Genomic DNA, 21135 nt, shown 5'->3' with positions numbered 1-21135 from the left:
TTCCATGATGTTCTAATTTGAGTCTACTTTCCATAAAGGTATAATATGTAATTTTTGGACGAGATTTGAATGGGTTTTATGAATTTATAAAATCGAGTGTCAAAGCTGATGCGGGATGACGGACTCTGGTCTGTCTTCCCGACATCATAACTCTTTTTCAACAAGTCCAAATTAGTTTGTTCCACTTCTGAAACTTAATATTTTGAGTTAAGAATCAAACCCAATTAGAATCGTTTAATTTGGTTAGGTAATAAATTTTATAAAAATAAAACCATTTTGTTGCGCACTGAAATAGCTGCACATATCTTGCTGTGTTGAAGGAATTTTTATAATTTTTGTGTCTACTAAAAAAATATAATAAAAATATTTTTATAAACATCAGACATTTATTAAAGTCTGGTAAAAATTTAATAATTTATTTAAAAGGTTATCCTATGTAATTAAATGCATCTTTGCATGCTAAAATCTGCACATTTTACTTGTTATTGATCGATAGGTTCGTTTTAGGCTTAACCGGTGGATGTTCAATTGTGTTCTTGTCGAGGCTGTTTGAAGTGAGTTTTTGAACCACAATCTTCCTAGGTATGTCCCGTATATCATACCTAAAAATCATGTTCATTGGTGTTCGTTAGATTGTTCAACTAGTTGTAGCTTGATTGTTAGTGTTCGGTTGAATAGAATTGTAGTTTGTTACGTTTAACGCGAGGGTTGAAGTGATTAATGACCAATTCAACTCGAGGACACTTGGTTTGATGTACGGGCTGTTGAAAAATCATTTTTATAAGTTATGGGGCCGAATTGGTTGTTGGTTACTCCAACGGGTCGGTACAACGCGCAATTGCGTTTATTGAGTAGTTGGTGCGTTGTACTTGCGAGTTACCGACCCATTTGACTCATGTAGCGTCGTGTGGACTTGTTGGCTGTGATTTTATCATAATGGGTCCACATGGGCCGAGTTGGATGTTAACGGCCTAAACGACTCTTAAACGCGCGTATTGGTATCACCTAGTGCTTCCGGGGGTAATTTGGGAATTCTCTATTCCCGGGAGTATCTAAGGGTTGTATTGGTGAATGTGAGGCCTCTTGGGATATTGTGAATTAGTTTGATGAGGTTGAGGCTTTAGGTGACCCAACCCCGTTAGAACGTCTCATAGGATAAACGAGTCATCTTGATGTCATTAGTATTGATTGAATGTAAACCGGCAGGTGTTTGAGTCTTGGGATTGCTTAGGGATTCTCTAGCTCATGGTGAATCCGTGTCTCGTGTCAGGTGAGTTCATGATGCCCCTTTTTAACTCTTTTTAAGTTTTGGGCTAGCATGCACACCTAAGTGATTTTACTTGATGAAACGTTTAAACTATTTTACATAGGCTTGATAGTATATGGTAGGCCTTGGGATGTTATAGTATGTATATATATAATATTGTATGGCCTATATTTGGCGATGTTGTAGTCGTATCAACTACGGATGTTGCGTATCCCTAATTTGTGTTTGCTTACGTTGATGAGATGTTACGTGTTTGGGTTGTACGTTTGCTCGACCCTGATGTTACGTGTTTGGGTTGTACGTTTGGTCGACCCTAATGTTATTACTTGGATGTTATATATATATAGGGATGCACTTATAAAGATGTTTATATGTAGGTTTGTATATGTATATATACATAAGGATGATTATTTATCGAAGATGATGGCCTAACTGATATATCCCTTTTATAGTTTAAAACATTTGGGAATGACTATTATGATTATTATTATTGATGTTATTTATTAAAACTTGAACTCACTCAGCTCAAGCTGACTTTGTTTGCATGTTAGTGTGAGTTTCAAGTTAGGAGGTGGATGCATTGCCGCTTGGACGTGCACGAAGCTACTTGGACGGTGGAGAGCATACCTAGTCGGATGTTTCAATAATAATAAACGTTTTCTTTTTAACATTTATTTAAATACATTTAAATTGGTTTTGGGAACTTATTTTATTATTTATGTTTTCCGCTGAATTATACTCTGAATTGGTTATTTTAATGAAATGAATCATTTTTAAGTTTAAATATTTTTACAAGTGTATTGAATGAACTTCTTTGTGAGTCTTCGGTTCTATTTGAGAGATAAAACATTTAAATGAGAACCGACTTTGTAATGGTGATATGCTTGTGTAAAAATATCAAAGGTTTTGATCGATTTGACGTCGAGTTTTGACCCCCCCCCCCCATGTTCAAATCACTGGTTATATTATCCTCTGGATGATAAGACAGCGTTCTCGGCATGGCCTCGGTAGAAACTGACATTTCGGTTTGGAGATTGTTAACATTCACATATTTAGCTACTTCTGTTGACGAAGGAGAAATAGCCTCAATTATCTCCTCATCTGTTTCACCATCATCGTCAAACACAGGTTTTGTCTCTGTACAGCCTCGGTCGGGATAGGATCTGGGACATTTTGAGGAGCTGAAATAATAGGAGCTTCTGGTGTAGTTAAATTGATTGAATCGTGTGATTACTGTTGTTGATATTAGATGGTGGCGGTATCATCAGATAAAGTCTACTCATAGAGTTTGAGACTCTCCCAAAGGCTCTCATAATGAAATAGTCGAGAATCTCCAGGTCGTTGGGTCGGTGGAGTGTAACGCTGACAATCCACATTTTGTACTTGCAAGATCTTGTGGAGGCTAGGAATGTATACACGTTTTAATATACTAGCATACCCCATGATGGAACCTTCAATTTGGGACCAAATTTGTCATTAGGTTCAAGAACTGTACATGTAGATCCATATGGTTCAAGCCACTTCAGATTAGGTTTACGCCGATTAAGTAGCTCAAAACACGTTTTGCCGAACTTTTTCACAGTAAGAACCCGGTTGAGTGTATAACAAGCCGATGCCACTGCTTCGGTCTAAAAATTTACTGAAAATATCAAATCAGCAAGCATGGTATGGGCTGTTTCAGTCAAAGTCCGATTCTTTCGTTCAGCGACCCCGTTATGTTGTGGAGTATAAGGTGCGCTAAACTCATGAAGAATCCCCCGATCATTACAATACTCCAGCATTCTATTGTTCTTGAACTCAGTCCCATTTTCACTTCGTATTCTTCGAATCGGCAAATTGTACAATGTCTCGAGTTTCTTGAACAAAACCACCAGGGAATCAAGTGTCTCATCTTTAGAATCCAAGAACATAACCCAAGAAAATCTTGAATAATAATCAATGACCACAAGGTAAAAGAGTTTGCGTGTGATACTCTTGACATTCATAGGACCGAAAAGATCCATATGTAGATGCTCAAAAGGTAAGTTGATATTGACAAGTTTCTACGAATGAGGTTTCTTCGTTTGTTTCCCTGTTTTGCAATCTAAGCACTCTTGTGTCAAATGGAAACTCCTCAAATTAACCCCCTCGACCAAATTGTTATGAACCAAGTGGTTCATCTTCCTCACATTGATGTGTTCCATCCAACAATGCCATAAGATAGACTCCTGCTCTGACGCTTTTGAAACAAAACATTGAGCATTTGATGTAGACGTTGACGTGGTACACATGTTGAGAACATAGAGATCATTCTCGCTAGGTGCTCGCATTAATATCCAATCATCACAAATTTTGAAACCCGGTTTCAAAATAAGGCATTCCTTGTTGGTGAAGTGCATCGAGAAACTTTTATCACGGATTTGTGATATGCTAGGTATATTATTCTCCAAATCCGAAATATAGTTCACTTTTTCAAACATGACTTTCCCATTAGTCAACGTGCCTTCACCCACGATCTGTCCTCCTTGATTACCAGTAAAACCGATATACCCTCCTCAAATAGATCTGACGTTTTTGAGTAAATGAAGGGTACCCGTCAGTGCCTTGAGGCTACACTATCCATAATCCAACATGAGTCGTGGGATGCACAAGCAACTAACGGTTTAGTGAAACAAGGAAACCCAAGCCTTCTTGGTCTTGGGTTGTTTAAACTTTTTAAACAACATTTTAACATCTTCTATATCTGATTCACTTGTCAATAACTCACAACTAGAACAATTTTAATCCAATACAAATTTCTTGTCCTCGTCAAAACATGGTGGCTTATCATTAGACACGGCTTTGGCCACCGAATTCTAATCGACATTTTGTTTCTTGATATAAAAAGTGGATGGTGTAGACTTAGAACTTTCAGTTTTATCACACCCACTTTTTACATTCTCTTCATGTTTTAAAATCCTAACAGGCTTGGATTTCAAAACAACCGATGGTTTCTCAACATGCCTTAGTCATGCTTTCCTAGAAACAACTTTCTGAGGCTGAACATGATCATGCTTAAACCTGTTTGGACAAGCATAAAATACATGCCCAACCTCATTGCAGGTGAAACATCGCCTCTGATCAACAAATTTAGTGACCTGAGGTCCTGTTTCAGCACGTTCACGTTCGGCTTTTAATAGATAGAATTCTTGATTTGATTGGTTTTGAAAAATAGCTTCCTTTTCGGACTCAGAAGTTTTTCCTTTAACAAACACGATATTTTTAACCATTGTCGGTTTGTTAACTCTATGAGATTGCTTATGATAAAAACTGGTTTTTGCAAATCTCTTAGAATTAGCAACATTCTCATTCTCCGACAAATGAACCTTGGCAGGTTCTTCGGTTAATACAGACTCAGCAACTTTTATTTCGGTTGAACCATCACAACCAGAACTATCACTCTCAACTTTGTTAGAAACATTGAAAACTTCATCAACAGACACGGTGGAATCATGGAGTGGAGTTTTGACTTCCACATTCAACGCCTTTTTGAAACACTTAGGTTTCTTAGGAACATAAGCATTCCACATTGGTTGTGGAACATTATGATAATCCACAGATGAGTTAATGTTTTTAGCCACATCATCCTCAGATTTTGAAGATTTTTTAGGCATGATATGATCGAGAACATATGAAGAAGCAGCATAACTAACCAATTTCAAATTTACTCTCTTAGTCTCAATTTTGCGTGTTTGTAACTCAAGTTTGAGTGCTGCGTTCTCATCAATGTGTCTGTTAATGGCAATTTGCTTATCTTCAACCGTGTGTTTAAGCATTAAGATGGTCTTTTCATCTTGTAGGATTTTCTCCCACAGCTTCTTTTTCACACGTTTGGAGTTTAGCATATGCTTCTTTCACATATTTTAAATCTAACAATGTATTATCATAGTGTTTTCTAAGTTCTCTTATTTCTAAATCATTGAAATCACACTCATCACAAGGTAACTCACATTTTTCACAAACATTAGGGTTTAGTGTTACCTAGTTGGCCATGAGTGCGTGCTCTGCTAGTAAGATTTCATCAGTTGAGGTCTCAGAATCTTCATCAGTCATATCTTTAATTATTCTTTTAATATGATCCTCTTGAATATTTACCTCAGTTGATTCCTCAATAACATCTGTTTCCTCCACAGTAGCAGGTTCCTCCTCATCCTCTTCCCCAAAGTCAATTTTGCCAAGCGGTAATTCTTCACCGTTGAACCACCCTGCAAAACTTTCAACAATATCAGGGGGAAATAAAGAGGTAAGGTAATCAAATGGAACCGAATAAATCTTGTCATAGGTTCATGGCAACTCTTCATCTGAATCATTAGCTGGATCAACAGCAACTTGATCATCCTTTTCATTTTGTTTGTCCTCAATAACAAACACCTTCTAATTTGACCCCATATCATTAACCTTATCACACAAACTCTTGTCTTCATTCACACCCATATCAATCACAATCTTGTCCTCAACCAAATCCCCATTCTCAACCTTATCATGTTCTTCACAATCTACACTAGTTTCTTCAACTACTTCAGCCATGTTTGCTTGAAATACAGTGTTCCAGTTGAAACCTTCATCCATTTGTGTAGTAGCTACTTATTGCTGTGACGTGGATGCTTTAGTTGATTTCTTTTCTTTAGATGATTCGGCTTCGTTATGTGTGGGATGATAATTTATTGCCTGCATATAATAGTCTCTACCGAATGGATTTTCCCCATTATCATCCACTATCTTGCTAGTACATTCCCGCTTGAAATGACCTTTCTATTTGCATCTGAAACACCTAACCTTGGATTTATCAAAGCCAAGCTTTGATGGTGATCCCTTAAGCACATTTTTCCTTGTAATTTCCTTAAAGCGTTGAGATCTTCGGATGACACTCTCCATACACCACCTGATGTTTATCATCTCCATTTCTTCAGGATCAATTTGGTCATAGTCTTCTTTTGTTATATTGTAGTTGCCAATCCTCCTGGCAACTAAACACTTATATAAGACCGATCCTAGAAATGACATGTGTTCTTTGACGGATTCTGTAGTCAGGAAACCCGAATTCTTTAAGTTCAACGCTATGTTGCATTGGAGAATGTAACACCGTGAAAATACCCCATCTAATTTTGGACTAAAAATGTACATTCTGAAAGTTAAGGGACTGAAAATGAAATAAATATGAGTTTTGAGACTCATCGTGCTACGCGATGGTCTCAGGGATTATACCGTCGCGCTACGCGACAGAGCATTTAGCATTTTAAGAAAAAGGGGGCGCCGCGCTACGCGACGGCCAACCCAACTGGTCCATCGCGCTATGTGATGACCAGGTTAAGTAACCCCGGACACTTGGCCAAATACATGTCAACACGTGGCACAATCTGATACATTGCGTCGCCGCGCTATGCGATGGCCATAGGAGAAAGACGATCGTGCTACGCGATGCCCTGCAAAACTCAGCTATAAAAGGGCAGCTACGGGTTCAGCCCCATTCATCCCATTTCAACCTTCATTTCACACACATAACCTAGGGAATTGTGCCTAGGGCATTCCGAGGTGCCGAGGGCTGATTTCGTTAAGAATCGAGTTGTTGTTACGCTGTTTAACGAGCTGTTGTCGTTGTAAACGAAGTACAACCCAAATTGCTGCTGTTTTTCTTAGTCTTACATCCGCCTAGCCGACTAAGGTAGAATTATAGTTAAGTTACTTTATATTATGTAGTTACTAGAACCTAGCTATGGTTATAGTAGTTAAATGTATCTGATTTTTAGAAGTAATGTTTTATTGAATATAATATTGTTACTTCTACGTGAAGTAATGTTATGAAAACTATTATTTTGACGGGCACGTAGTAACTGGAAGGGGGATATTCTTAGTAGACTCTTCTTGTCTAATGAAAGCAATGCGTACACATCCCAATCAACCGCGGGACCCGTTTGCTTACCTGGAGAAGTTTGCCAACGTGATATCCTTTATTAAGCCAAAGCGTGCTATTCCAAACATCATATGTAAATCCAATAGTATTTTCATAAAACGACTATAACACTACTAAGGTTAGATCAGACTTAAGAGTTTGCTGATCAGACCTCGAGTCTGCTGAAACTGTAACAAGACTTAAAGTCTGCTGAATAATATCAATTTGGTACTTATGCTTAACCATTATGAATATAGGTCTATAGCACACTAAGGAAGGAAGTTCTGATATTACCAAACCGATAACATAAGGTGAACACGTTAACCTTTTTTGGTCTGAACTGATTTTTACTCTTGTAATAGACTGGTTGTTTATTACAAAGAGTCTGATAAATGTTTGCATGAGATTATTGTCTCTAAAATCGTTATAATACAAAATAGATAATTAAAAGCAACTCAGACCGAATACACATGTGTCTGGATCCAAACATAATTGATAAATGGCATACAAAACCAAGTCAGTCATAACCGGTTCTCCGACAGGGTTACATAGCCTAGGGGAAAGTTCTCTCCGAACAGGGGCTATGTACTCGGGGAACCTTTGAATTGTGTGTTTAGGGCGGTGGTACAAATCCCGGGATTGAAAGGCGTTCCTGCTGAGTTTGTGAAACAGAAAACTATGTTTGTATTTAACGACTGTTATAAACTGTTTTATCGAGTCAACGTTTCACCAGCACATAGCTGACGTGTTTTCCCACCCTTGCAGGCAATTAGATGACAGTAGATGATATACAAGGATTGGAGTCATAGAAGATCGCTCGAGATGGCTCGTTTTTGAATACTTATAAATCCTTGTAATATTAATATCACTGTTTTGTAAAACTGAAAATCGGGTATTTAATTCCCGAGTAATTTTGATAATGTAAATTAATATTTTATGATATTTAAAAGACTTCTGCTAAAATGAACCCGCTACTCTGATATATTTACAAAACATGTACCAACTTACAGTCACACGCCTAGGCCCTGAGTCGGGGTGTGATAGAGAACTTCAGGATTAGATGCTTGTGAATTTGAATATGGTGCTTGTGAAACAGGAACAGTGCCAGAATAGCTACTACTGTATTGTGGTGTAGTATATACATTAGTCACAAAGGCTTGTCCTGTCGGTTTGGCATAGAAAGCGTTTTGAATCTTTGGACTGGAAGACACTACAGATTGAGAACTCTTGTAGTAGAGTCCTATGTCTCGAGAGACAGAAGTAGTTTTCATCTTCTGTTTCTTTCTCAATTCCAATTCATGAGCTTCAAGCTTTTCAATAAACCTTGCTAGATTTAATCGGGCATAAGCAACTGGATTAGATTGTTGTATCATGATGAATGTGCCCCATTCCTCGGGTAAAGCATCAGGAAGTTTATTAATGTATTCATACTTCGGCTTGTCTATCCCAAGTCTTTTCATTTCATTAACAAGATGGCAGTAACGTTCTACAAGTTGTGCAAATGACTCACCCTTCACTTGAGTGAATATATCAAACTCCTTTTTGAGTAACGCCATCTTGCTTTTCCTTATGTCGGGATTACCTCTGTCCTTGTTTAACAAAGCTTGCCAAATTGAGTAACATGATCCATTATGCTGTAAAAGCTGGAAGATTTCAGCCTTGATTGCTTGCTGAAATAGATTCAACATTTTCTTCTCCTTTAAGAATGAAGCCTTGTCACATTCCTCGATTTGAGACAATCGATAGTTACTTCCATTCTCGTTTTCAGGAATAATGTATTCCTCCTCCACCGTAGTCCAAGTTTCATAATTCAATGCTTGAACGTATGTTTCGAACTTGTCCGCCCACGATGGATAATCTTCCATCCTTAGAAGCTTCGGGGGTTTGTTGGAAGTACCCATCTTGTTTTCCAAGTTGATATTTTGGAGTAATGCAGAAGTCTGAGATACGTATGCACTGAGGTTGTCCATGATTGCAAAACTCATTAATAGAACAAGATATAAGAAAGACAAACAACAGATGTGAAGTAAGAAAAAGAACAAACGGATAAGTTTTTGTGAGAGGTCAACGTATATGTTGTGAATCAAGTCAACAGATATATTTGAAGTGGGTCAACGGATATGATTTGGAAAGGTTAACGCATATGTCCAAAGCAAACAAATTAGTCAACGGATAAGTATACTAGCGGATATGTCTTCAACGTATAAATATACGGGGTATATGTTACGCACCGTATATGTTATGCGCCTAAGACATATGCGCTAACATTCATATGCGTCCAGAATGAAACATGATGAATTTTGATAATTTGAACTTGAAAATGATGATGAAATGGGATGAATTTTTGAAGGATTTGGCACGGATGTATAAGGATCACTTGGTGAAAGTTTGAAGGAAATTGAATGGTCAAAACTAAAGATAGAGAAAATGAATAGAAATCTTGTGTTTTCCAAGCGAATAACGAGCCCAAAGGCTCTGATACCACTTGAAAGGGGATGTTGCAGATGATATAGACTCTACGTAGGATATGAAACACTATCGCTTATGCCTTGAGGTACGGAAAACAACAAGGTCAGAAAAACACAAGTAACATTAAGTTCATTCTCATTAATATAATCAAAAGATTACAAAGATATGACTCTATCAAGCACTTTCTCTCTCTTGTTTCTCTCTTTAGGATCTGACACTTATGACCAAAAGCTCCTAATCACGCATAAGTAAACCTATATAGGTTTGACAATTAAGACCTCATGGGTATATATGTTATACGGCGCATATGTTATGCGCCACATAACATATCCGTTCCCATGGACATTTATGCGCTACTTTACAAAATCAACAATACATATGACTTTTAAGCAATACAACCAAAACAAAAACCCTAGCAATAGACTCTATGCTCTAACATAAAAGATAAGGACCATATATTGAAATGAGTTGGAAAAAGGTAAGGGGAACTATGAGATTGACAAGTGACAAAAATAGTAGTCTTTTATTAAAGTAGATAGAGTCATTTGAATATCTATAATCGGTTGTCATCTCCATCACCAGAACTCTTTACTTATTACATTCACTATAATTAAGTTGTGAAAATAGTTTAATAAAGACATTAACATTCTTAAAAAATATAAAATTTAAGGAAACCTATTCACCCCTAGTTTTCTACAAAATAGATTTTTGTCATTGAATTAATGGTAAAATGCCAAAATCATCATTGCGGTTTGGTGAAATATGCAATTTTCGTCCAAATAGTTTCATTTTTGCAGCTGGACCCTTGAGGTTTCTCATTTACTGTCAATGTCGTCCGTTTTGCTAACTTTGTTATTTTTTTAACGTTAAGTTTGGGGTAAAACCGTATTTTCAGCTATTAGTAATTTTATATTTTTTAACTCAATTATAATTTATCATCGCTTATTATATAAATGCAAAATCCCTAAATCACCATCATGTTATCTCTGTCGTATCTAGAAAAACACCCCCAAAACGCTCGTGGTATTCACACCCACCACCACCGCTGCAACCGACAACACATCGCTCCCAGCTGCGACCGTCCACCACCACGCTAACACCTCCACCTCTACCGCTGCTACCAACCAAAATCGACTGAATTTGATGAAGAATGAAAGTAGGGGTTTATGGTGGATAATTGGAGACCACTCGAAGAACAATCAAACACCGTCAAAAGAGGAATCTGGAAGAAAAATTTACGGTCTATGATTCTTTCCGCTTCATTCCGTCGGAGACGTTTCGCGACCAGATCTATTTACTGAAATTGGTGCTCATGTTGAAGAACTTAATCTTAATTTGTACTTGGTTGATGAAGATCGTGCTCTAGCCAAACGTTGTGTTCAGAAATCAGCACAGCTCGTAAAGGGCTTCTATCGACGGAAGCTTTAAAAGCCACTGATGGATTAGGTCTAGGCGGTCGTTAGCCGGTGGTGTAGGATGAAGGAGAGAGAGGCTGAAGAGGAGGAGGAAATGTGTGAGATGTAGGTGCGACAGTGGTGGTGCCGCCATTGTTGAGAGAGGTTACGGTTGTTGGAGTAGAGCTAGAATGATAATGAAGATGATTTATGGTATAGTTTCAACGCTCTTACTCTTTGCCATCTTAAAAGATAGACCCTTTGGTGATTTAGGGTGTGTTTGGGATTCCTTAAATAAGGTAAAAGATGTTTTTGTGATAAGTTGAAAAGGTCTTATGGCTTTTTATTAAGGAGTTTGCAAAAAGGTGTTTGGATTAACATAAGACAATACGTTGTTTTTATAAAGTGTTTGGTTTAACTTATTGATGTAAAATGACCAAAAAGGATATTTTTGTATAAGTGAATAAGTTGGGTGGAATGGAACTTGAAAGGGTGTGTAGTGGGTATTCTAATCTTATAATGAAATAAGTTAGCAAACTCCAACTTATTGAAAACTCTTATTTTGGCTTTGTTGAAGGAGATATGGAAAAGGCCTTATGTGTTCCCAAACACTTTGTTAACACAAAGAAAGACTTATTCAGCCATCATAAATCATAAGAAGAGGAAAATAAGGAATCCCAAACACACCCTCGTTATTAAGAAAGAAATAAAATGAACTAATAGGTTAAATACCAAAATACCCTTGACAAGACATTGAAAATTGAAAGAGTTAGTGATTTGGATGACACTGACAATAAATAAGAATCCTTAAGAGTTCATTTGCAAAAAAGAAATTAATTGAACGAAAATAGTATCTTTCACCAAATTTTAAGGACAATTTTGACACTTTACTATTGAATTAATTGTATCATTTAGTTAACCTTTGTAAAAAGAAATAAATCATTATTTTGTAATCTTCAGATAGAAAAAACACGAATGAATCTGTCAAATGAAAATAACGAAAATATCATTCCTCAAAATAAAGAGCATAATAAATACAAAATAAAAACTCTTTAAAAGAGCAGAAGAAGGGTTAGAAAGTAGAAAATAACACAAAAGCAGTTGTTCCTCTTCCTATAACTGTTGCTTAACGCCACGCCATCATTCCCACGTTTCATCTCCACCTTACGTTTTCTTTTCATTCTTTCTTTAATAAAAAACAAGTAATAACCCAAAACCAAAGCCCTTCATTTCTTCTTCTTGAGATATTTTATTTCTTTCATTTTCTCTTTCGGTGGCCGGAGCCATGGACACACACCTCCACCTTCTCCTCCGTCTCATCCAAGACCCCTCTTCCCAAATCGAAGCCGCCCAACACATCCGACGACTCACCAAAACCTCTAACCGCTGGCGCCGACACTTCTCTCCCGCAATCACACCTTTGGTTTCTATGCTCTGCTCTCACTCACCCCAAGCTCACGAGGCTGCCTTGCTTGCTCTGCTTAATCTCGCCGTCAAGGACGAAACGTATGTTCGTTTTAATATTACTTGGATTTTCATTGATTCACCAAACCTTAAATTTTTAGTTTTCACAAACTTCCTATGAGTGCTTTTACTTTTTTTAATAATAAAATTTTTGATCGGACCATCAATGGTTACGCCCCTCTCAACGGAAAAATAAAGAATTTGCTTAAATTGATATGCAAGGCGAGTAATTCATTAATGGCGATTGTTATTTAATTGAGTAATTCATAGGCTATAAATTGAGATGGTTTTGGGTGGTGTTAAAATCCGAATTAGAAAAGCTTTATTGTGATGATTGTGATTGAAGAAACGTGAAATGGATCTGACCTGATCCAAGACGATGTTCCTCGGTGTTCGAGATAAACGAACCACAACTTCATCTTCTTCTCCGGTAGCTTGAGATCTGCAATGGCTTTTGGGGGTGTGGAGGTGACTGCTAAGAAATCTCGAGGATCTCTTGTTTACAGACACAAAAATGGTAATGGTGGTGGCTCTTGTTGAGAACAACAACAACTCTTAATAAGGAGGTGGAGACCTCCTTATATAGGGAGCCTCATGGCCACCATCATGGTACCCTAATGGGTCTAGCCCAGTTAGGGTTACCTCCACAAAACCCCCTCAGCCCAATAATATTGTATTAGTCCACATAATAAAATAAGCCAGATATAATAAATTAAGGTCATAAGCCGGGTTTAGTACCATACCCCTACAAGCCCCCCAAGTCCAGTGTTGCTCCTAGGCGTGCAAGCGTTTAGGTGGAGCGCTGGACTTCATAAGGTGTGTTAGGATATGAGACGGTTTTTTCCCCTTTCTTCGGCCTTGTCTTTATTGTCTTTGAGTTTTGAGAGGTTTTCTCCATGATGGTGACATGTTGTGATCCTTATGATAATAATGGTGCACTGGCATGAATAAGATATAGCACGTATCATAACAATAGTGGCGCGGGGCCTGATAAAAGATAGAGTGCGCATCTCGATAATAATGTAATGCAACTTGCGCGCGAGGCAGCTTACGAGCTATAAAAATAATGCAACTTGCGCGCGAGGCGACTTACGAGCTATAAAAATAATGAAGCTTGCGCGCGAGGCGACTTACGAGCTATAAAAATAATGAAGCTTGCGCGCGAGGTGACTTACGAGCTATAAAATAATGAAGCCTGCGCGCGAGGCGACTTACGAGCTATAAAATAATGAAGCCTGCGCGCGAGTTGCGGCTTATGAGCTATAATATGATGATAATGACTGGCCCACAAGGGCCTCTTCTACGCAGGATGACTATCCCGGCTTGTCTTCAAAATAATAATGGAGGCACAAACGGCCAGATAATAATAATAATGTCATAGGTGTTTGTGCGACTCGTAGCCAAATCTGCAAAAACATATCAACTAAAAGTGGATGTATTACAAGGTTCCCATCCTCGGGCAAATTATGAGGTGTGCCCAACCTACGTTGGCGCGTGGCCGTTTGGGATATTATTAGGCTCCCGACCTTTATGTTTGGCGCGTGGCCATGTGGGATATTATTAGGCTCCTGACCTTTATGTTTGGCGCGTGGCCGCCGATGCTGAAGCTTTCATGAGGTTGCAGAGGCGACTTACGTTGTTTTGATCCACTGACTTGCATTAGTGACCTGCGAATGTTCATAGGTGACCCGCGGCGTTCATAATGATCCGCGGTGATCGGTGTTCGTCTAACGGAGTGTTGATCTGAGGTGCGCGCATGCATGGCGGCGGAGTGGTGATCCAAGGTCGCGTATGCATGGCGGCGGAGTGGTGATCCGCGGGCGCGCATGCATAGCGGCTGAAAGTTGAGCGCGCATGCATGGCGGAGAGTTGAGCGCGCATGCATGGCGGCGAGTTGAGCGCGCATGCATGGCGAAGAGTTGAGCGCGCATGCATGGCGGCGAGTTGAGCGCGCATGCACGGCGAAGGGTTGCGTGCGCATGCATGGCGTTGGAATCTTTCATAGGTGGTGGAATGTGATACGCGACTGCGCGCAAGCATCATGGCGGTGCGCATGTAGAGTGGCGGAAGGGTTGATCTGCGACTGCGGTGGCAGAATGTTGATCCGCGGTGGCGGGTGTTAATCCGCTGTGCCTGTTTTTGTCCGCCTACGCGCATGAGAAAGCGGTTGACACGCCGTGAACGGAATACAAATAACAAGCATGGTGGTCTACGTGATGGCGGCCTTCATGTCTTCCCGCTTGAACAGTGATGCAGATGCAAGAGACCAAATTTTTGGAGGCGCCCATCCATAATGACGCGGTGTTGTTCCGCGACGGCGCCCACGCAGGTGGCGCACTGTTCTTTTGTGACGTGATTGCTTAGTGTTGATCCGCAAGTATGATGGCGGTGTGTTGTTTAGCGATGCGCATGCACGGTGGCGAGGTGTTGGATCGCGGTGGTGTGGTGCTCGGCGCCAGCGCGCATGCGTGATGGCGCGCTGCTGCTTCATAGCGGTGGAACTCATGCATGGTGGCATGCACCATGGCGGCCGGATGGTTATCCGCGATGGCGTGTACGCGTGGTGGCGCAATGACATTACCCAAATGTACCTTTTTGCATATGTATACTTTGCTTCGGGTTATAAGAGGTTTAATCATGATGGCGTGTTGAGCGGAGCGGAGCCGCGTTCGGTCTTGTATTCGGCGCGAAGCCGTATGGGTTTATGAGGATTCGCAACCTTTAAGTTTGGCGCGTGGCCTTATGGGTTTATGAGGATTCGCAACCTTTAAGTTTGGCGCGCGGCCGATGGCCGTATGGGTTTATGAGGATTCCAAACCTTTAAATTTGGCGCGTGGCCTTATGGGTTTGAGGATTCCCAACCTTTAAGTTTTGCGTGTGGCCTTATGGGTTTATGAGGATTCCCAACCTTTAAGTTTGGCGCGTGGCCTTACGGGTTTATGAGGATTCCCAACCTTTAAGTTTGGCGCGTGGCCTTACGGGTTTATGAGGATTCCCAACCTTTAAGTTTGGCGCGTGGCCTTATGGGTTTATGAGGATTCCCAACCTTTAAGTTTGGCGCGTGGCCTTATGGGTTTATGAGGATTCCCAACCTTTAAGTTTGGCGCGTGGCCTTATGGGTTTATGAGGATTCCCAACCTTTAAGTTTGGCGCGTGGCCTTATGGGTTTATGAGGATTCCCAACCTTTAAGTTTGGCGCGTATGTTACCCGCGGTGATCGTGTCGGAGCTTTAACTTGGCCTGCGGGAGCCGTACCTGACCGGCCATTTCTTTGCTCAGAGCGTACATGTGATCCGCGAAAGCCGGGCTTGACCCGCGGAAGCTTTCTTGTGACCCGCAGAGGTTGTACTTAAGCTGCTGGAGTTTCTCGCCTTGACCCGCGGAGGTCAGATTTGATCCGCGGTTGCGCGTTAGTGACCCGCGGTATGTGAGGTTGGTCCCTTCCAACATTTAAGTTGACCTTTAAGTTATTCATTGATCCGCGGGAGTTCACAACGTGATCCGCCAATTATTATTTAGCGCGTGCGGCATGCTATGGCGGAGTTGAATCGCTGGAGCACGCATGCGGCTTGTTTGTTTCGCAAACGGCGTGGAGGTTGATGTTGATTGCGGAAGCTAAAGTTGACCCTTGAGGCTTTGATTGTGCCTTTGTTTCGCGGGAACTTTGCTTGCGGAAGCAGAAGTTGATTGCGGAAGCTAAAGTTGACCCTTAAGGCTTTGATAACGCTACGCGGGAAATTTGCTTGCGGAAGCAGAAGTTGACCCTTGAGGCTTTGATAACGCCACGCGGGAACTTTGCTTGCGGAAGCAGAAGTTGACCCTTGAGGCTTTGATTGTGCCTTGCGGGAACTTTGCTTGCGGAAGCAGAAGTTGATTGCGGAAGCTAAAGTTGACCCTTAGCGTTCATAAAGCTTCATTCGCAACGTGGAAGCAAAAAATGACCCGCATGAGATTATAGTTGATCCGCGGGGAGCGATTTTGATCCGCGGTTGATTGAAGTTGACATGCGGGGGCTATGGCGGAGAGTAATCGCCGGGAGCGCGCATGCAACCCGCTATGGCGGAGAGTAATCGCCGGGAGCGCGCATGCAACCCGCTGTGGCGGAGAGTAATCGCCGTGAGCGCGCATGCAACCCGCTGTGGCGGAGAGCAATCGCCAGGAGCGCGCATGCAACCCGCTGTGGCGGAGAGCAATCGCCGGGAGCGCGCATGCAACCCGCTGTGGCGAAGAGCAATCGCCGGGAGCGCGCATGCATGGCGGGGAGTTGAGCGCGCATGCATGGCGGGAGTTGAGCGCGCATGTGCTTTGCCTTAGTTGTGCTTAGGTATTTTTATGGTCCAGCTGCGCAATACGTAGGATGGATGCTATGAGTAATTTGAGCTAAAGGCTCATATTATTGGGCTAAGGCCCTAACGTTTTAGAGTTAAAACTCGTTAACGCGTCTGAGCTTGAAGCTCGCGCATGTATGTTTTACTTCGTTTTATTTTTAGTTTGATGTCAATACAATGTTGTCATATTGCTCAAAATTAATAAAGGGAAGTGTGAAACATGTATGCAAAAGGTAATAGAACGCATGTTAAGAAAAAATAGAGCATATCATTATTCATAATGGCTTAAAAAGCCTTGATTACGAACTTGACAACTTTTACATGAAACATTTTCTAAGTTGTGCTGCGTTCCATGTGCGCGGGATCTTCCATAGGTGGTGGAATGTTGATCCGCGGCTGTGCGCATGCATGGCGTCGGGGTGTTCCTCCGATGCGGCGCATGCATGGAAGCAAAAAGGTGATCCATGGGCGTACATGTATGGCGGCTAGTTGTTCCGCAGGGCGCCTGTTCATGGCGGCGGAATGCATCATCCAAGGCGGCGCGCATGCATGATGGCGGGTCGTTGATCCGCGGGGTCGTGCATGCAAGGCATCGGAGCATTCCGCCGTTGTTGGTTTCATGGCGGCGCACTGTTGCCTCAAAGTGGCGCAAATGAATGATGGCGGAATGCTCATCTGCGGGGACGCATGCATGCATGGTGGCGAAGTCTTCCACAGGTGGTGGAGTGTAGATCCGCGGCTGCACGCATGCATGGTGGCGAAGTCTTCATCTTCGGCACTGCGCATGCATGGAAGTGGAGACTTGATCTCCGGTGGCGCGCATGCGTGGTAGCAGAATCTTGATCCTCCGCAGTGCCCTTGCATGGCGGTGGAGTGGTGATTCGCGGGCGCGCATGCATGGCGTCGGGAGTGTTGTTCGCTGGAGCGCACGTGATGACGGAGTACTGATCTGCGATGGCGCGCGTGCGGCCATCACATTTTTCCACGATGGCGATGGCGCAGTATATGATGTCTCTTCCATTTTGAGGATGAGAGAAAGTTAGATCTGTGATTTTAAACCTAAAATCCAGATCTATAACCTAGATCTAGATCTTTTTCAGCTTCATTTTTGCACAGATCTGGAAGCATCTTTTAGATCTATGGATCTTTTTGAGCTTTAATAGAACAAATCTTGAAGCATCTTTCTGTAAACTTCCAGATCTGGATTTTTCTTGGGAGAAAGAAAATCACAGATCTAGAATAATGGATGAACAGATCTGAGAACCGAGACGAAAATCAAAGGGTAGCTCGTTGCCGGTCCCACGGATGGCGCCAATGAAGAAACGTGAAATGGATCTGACCTGATCCAAGACGATGTTCCTCGGTGTTCGAGATAAACGAACCACAACTTCATCTTCTTCTCCGGTAGCTTGAGATCTGCAATGGCTTTTGGGGGTGTGGAGGTGACTGCTAAGAAATCTCGAGGATCTCTTGTTTACAGACACAAAAATGGTTATGGTGGTGGCTCTTGTTGAGAACAACAACTCTTAATAAGGAGGTGGAGACCTCCTTATATAGGGAGCCTCATGGCCACCATCATGGTACCCTAATGGGCCTAGCCCAGTTAGAGTTACCTCCACAAAACCCCCTCAGCCCAATAATATTGTATTAGTCCACATAATAAAATAAGCCAGATATAATAAATTAAGGTCGTAAGCCGGGTTTAGTACCATACCCCTACAGTGATTTCTTTTAAGTTTTAAGATTAAGATCTTGATTGATTGAGCTTGAAGTAAGTTGTGTTGGATATTATGGCTTGTCACTTTCTAGTCTCTATGTATACGTGTATACGTGTGCATTGTTTTGTTTAATTCAGTTCATCAATCAATTTAATAATGAATGAAAACCTTTTTCAACTTTGCCTTCTTTCTCTTGCTCCCAATTAATATCTCTCATTTTCCTAGTTAATTTTATTATTTAAGAATTTTTTAGAACATATAACATAGTTTGTTGATCTTGCTAATATGTATGACATTTTAGTTTGGTTAGGTGTTTAAACAATATAAGTGGAAAAATAATATTTTAATCCCAAATCAAGAATTATATAGTTACATATTTTGAACAAGAGTTCTTAATTCTATCTAATGGATAGAGGTAGAGTTTCATCAATAACTTCACTATAAGTGAGATTTTGTACAAGCAAAAGTTTTTGTGTATAACGGCCATAAGTGAGATTATTATATTGGGTATGATTGTTTATTTTGAATCCTGGTTCTAAAATTTTTAATCCTGCAGCAACAAGATCAGTATTGTGGAAGCTGGCGGCTTAGAACCGATTGTTAGGTTTCTACAATCCGTAGATCCAAACATGCAAGAGTACGCGGTGGCGGCTATAGTCACTCTGTCTGCATCTCCGGTGAAGAAGCTAGCTGTCGGTGCATCTGGGTGCATACCATTTCTCCTAGAAATCTTAAACCATGGTTCGTCACAAGCAAAATTGGAATCAATCGTGGCTCTTTCCAATCTCTCAACCGAACCCAACAATCTTACGTTATTACTCCAATCTAACCCGGTCCCGTGTCTAGTAAACATTCTAAAAACCTCAAAAAAATCCTCAAAGATCACGGAACGATGCATCTCGGTTCTTGAATCGTTAGTTGAGTTTGAAGACGTGAGAGTTTTGTTAACTTTGGAAGAAGGTGGAGTGCTCGCGGTTGTGGAAGTGTTGGAAAGTGGGTCCCACCAAAGCCGAGAGCATGCGGTGGGGACGCTTTTAACTATGTGTCAAATGGATCGGTGTATCTATCGGGAACCGATTCTAAAAGAAGGTGTAATCCCGGGACTTCTTGAATTAACAGTTCATGGAACGCCAAAATCGCGTGCAAAAGCTCACACGTTGCTTCGGTTATTACGCGAATCGCCTTACGAGAGACCCGAATTTGTATCGGAAACGCTCGAGAATATTTTGAGTAATATTATTTCACAGATTGATGGTGAAGAACAATGTGGAAATGCTAAAAAGATGATGGCTGAAATGGTGCAAGTGAGTATGGAACAAAGTTTGAGACATTTGCAACAAAGGGCTTTGGTTTGTACTCCATCTGATATACCACTCACAGGTTCTTGTGTTTCTGAGGTTTCTCTGAAGTAAAAATCTTTGTCGGTTGTAGGTTTCTTTTCTTTCTTTCATTTTTTTTCTTTTTTCTTTTTTTTTCTTTTTCTTTTTTGCTGTCCTGTTATTAATCAGTGAACACGTATGTTATTATTGACTTGTTAAGCCAGTCCAGGCCTTGTGGTGATGGGTATCATGAGACTGGTAGGTGTTGAACTTGTTTTTCTTTTTCCAGAGTTTAATTGGCTAAGTGTAGAAAAGTAGTTCGTTAGAGACTTGCTAATTTATGCATTACGGTTTTGTACTTTGGGTTGGATTGATCAATTTTAGTTCTGGAAAAATGGAATATTTTTCCTTATATTAATGTGTTTAAATTAGTTGAAGCTTTAATAGACCAATATTTTGTGCCTTTGTGGTGTCTAAATATTTTAGGTGTAATTTTTTGTTGATTCTCTTTTTCTGATCACAACTCTATATAAGTTGTTAATCTATAGAATTTCAGTTTAAATGATGTGATATTGTGTGTTTGATAAGAGTATCACCAATAAATAAATATTTAGATGATGTTCTTAAATGTCAATAAGACATATGGCCTATCAAAATTACAAAATATACTCAATCTCTTATGTTCTCTCTCCTGCATGTCCTGTACGTATATATTCTTGGAGATTTTTAGAGAATTTTAATTCATATTTTCTCATCCATTTCATCACTATTTTACTTCATATTTTCTCATCCATCTCATCACCTCTCCTTCGACTCATTCTCTCTCTTTTCTAAGAATCATCAAAAATGACCTTTTATTAGAGATGGTCTAATATATAGAGTGGTTTAAGGTGTTGTAAGTAGAGAAGAGAGAAAATATAGCGAGTTTTTTGTATATTGAAAAAGTTATCGTCCACTCCTTATAATTTTTTAATATTTGTTGAAAGTGATTGTGAGTTGAGCAAATAGAAAATGTAATGATAAAAATATAGAAAAATATTATTTAATTGAATAGATGATAGAAAATATAGTGATTTTTAGTGTAATTTTGAATCTAAAGACAATGAAATGGATGAAAATGCAAAACAAAAAAGTTTTCAGAAATGGTCCGATTTTAAAGTCAGTTTTTAGGTCATCAAATAGATTGAGCCACACCGGAAGAGTTCATATTTTCATGGGTATTTTTGTTTTCTAAGTTTTATTGATTTTTAACTTGATTAGGGTAGTCA

The 21135-nt window shown here is 40.3% G+C and overlaps 1 protein-coding gene across 1 annotated transcript; it reads left to right on the top strand.

Moving 5' to 3' along the window:
* The first annotated feature begins 12323 nt into the window (after positions 1–12323).
* LOC143568195 (U-box domain-containing protein 45-like) lies at positions 12324–19960 on the top strand. Its single transcript, XM_077054406.1, has 2 exons — positions 12324–12544; positions 19105–19960. The coding sequence occupies exons 1-2, from the start codon at positions 12324–12326 to the stop codon at positions 19958–19960; spliced, it is 1077 nt and encodes a 358-aa protein (XP_076910521.1).
* The last annotated feature ends 1175 nt before the right edge of the window (positions 19961–21135 follow it).

This window comes from Bidens hawaiensis, unplaced genomic scaffold (assembly GCF_021521415.1).
Source record: "Bidens hawaiensis isolate Kalapana, Puna unplaced genomic scaffold, B.hawaiensis_p1.1 tig00023827_1, whole genome shotgun sequence".
NCBI classification, from domain to species: Eukaryota; Viridiplantae; Streptophyta; class Magnoliopsida; order Asterales; family Asteraceae; genus Bidens; species Bidens hawaiensis.
This window is presented reverse-complemented; position numbering and strand designations above follow the sequence as displayed.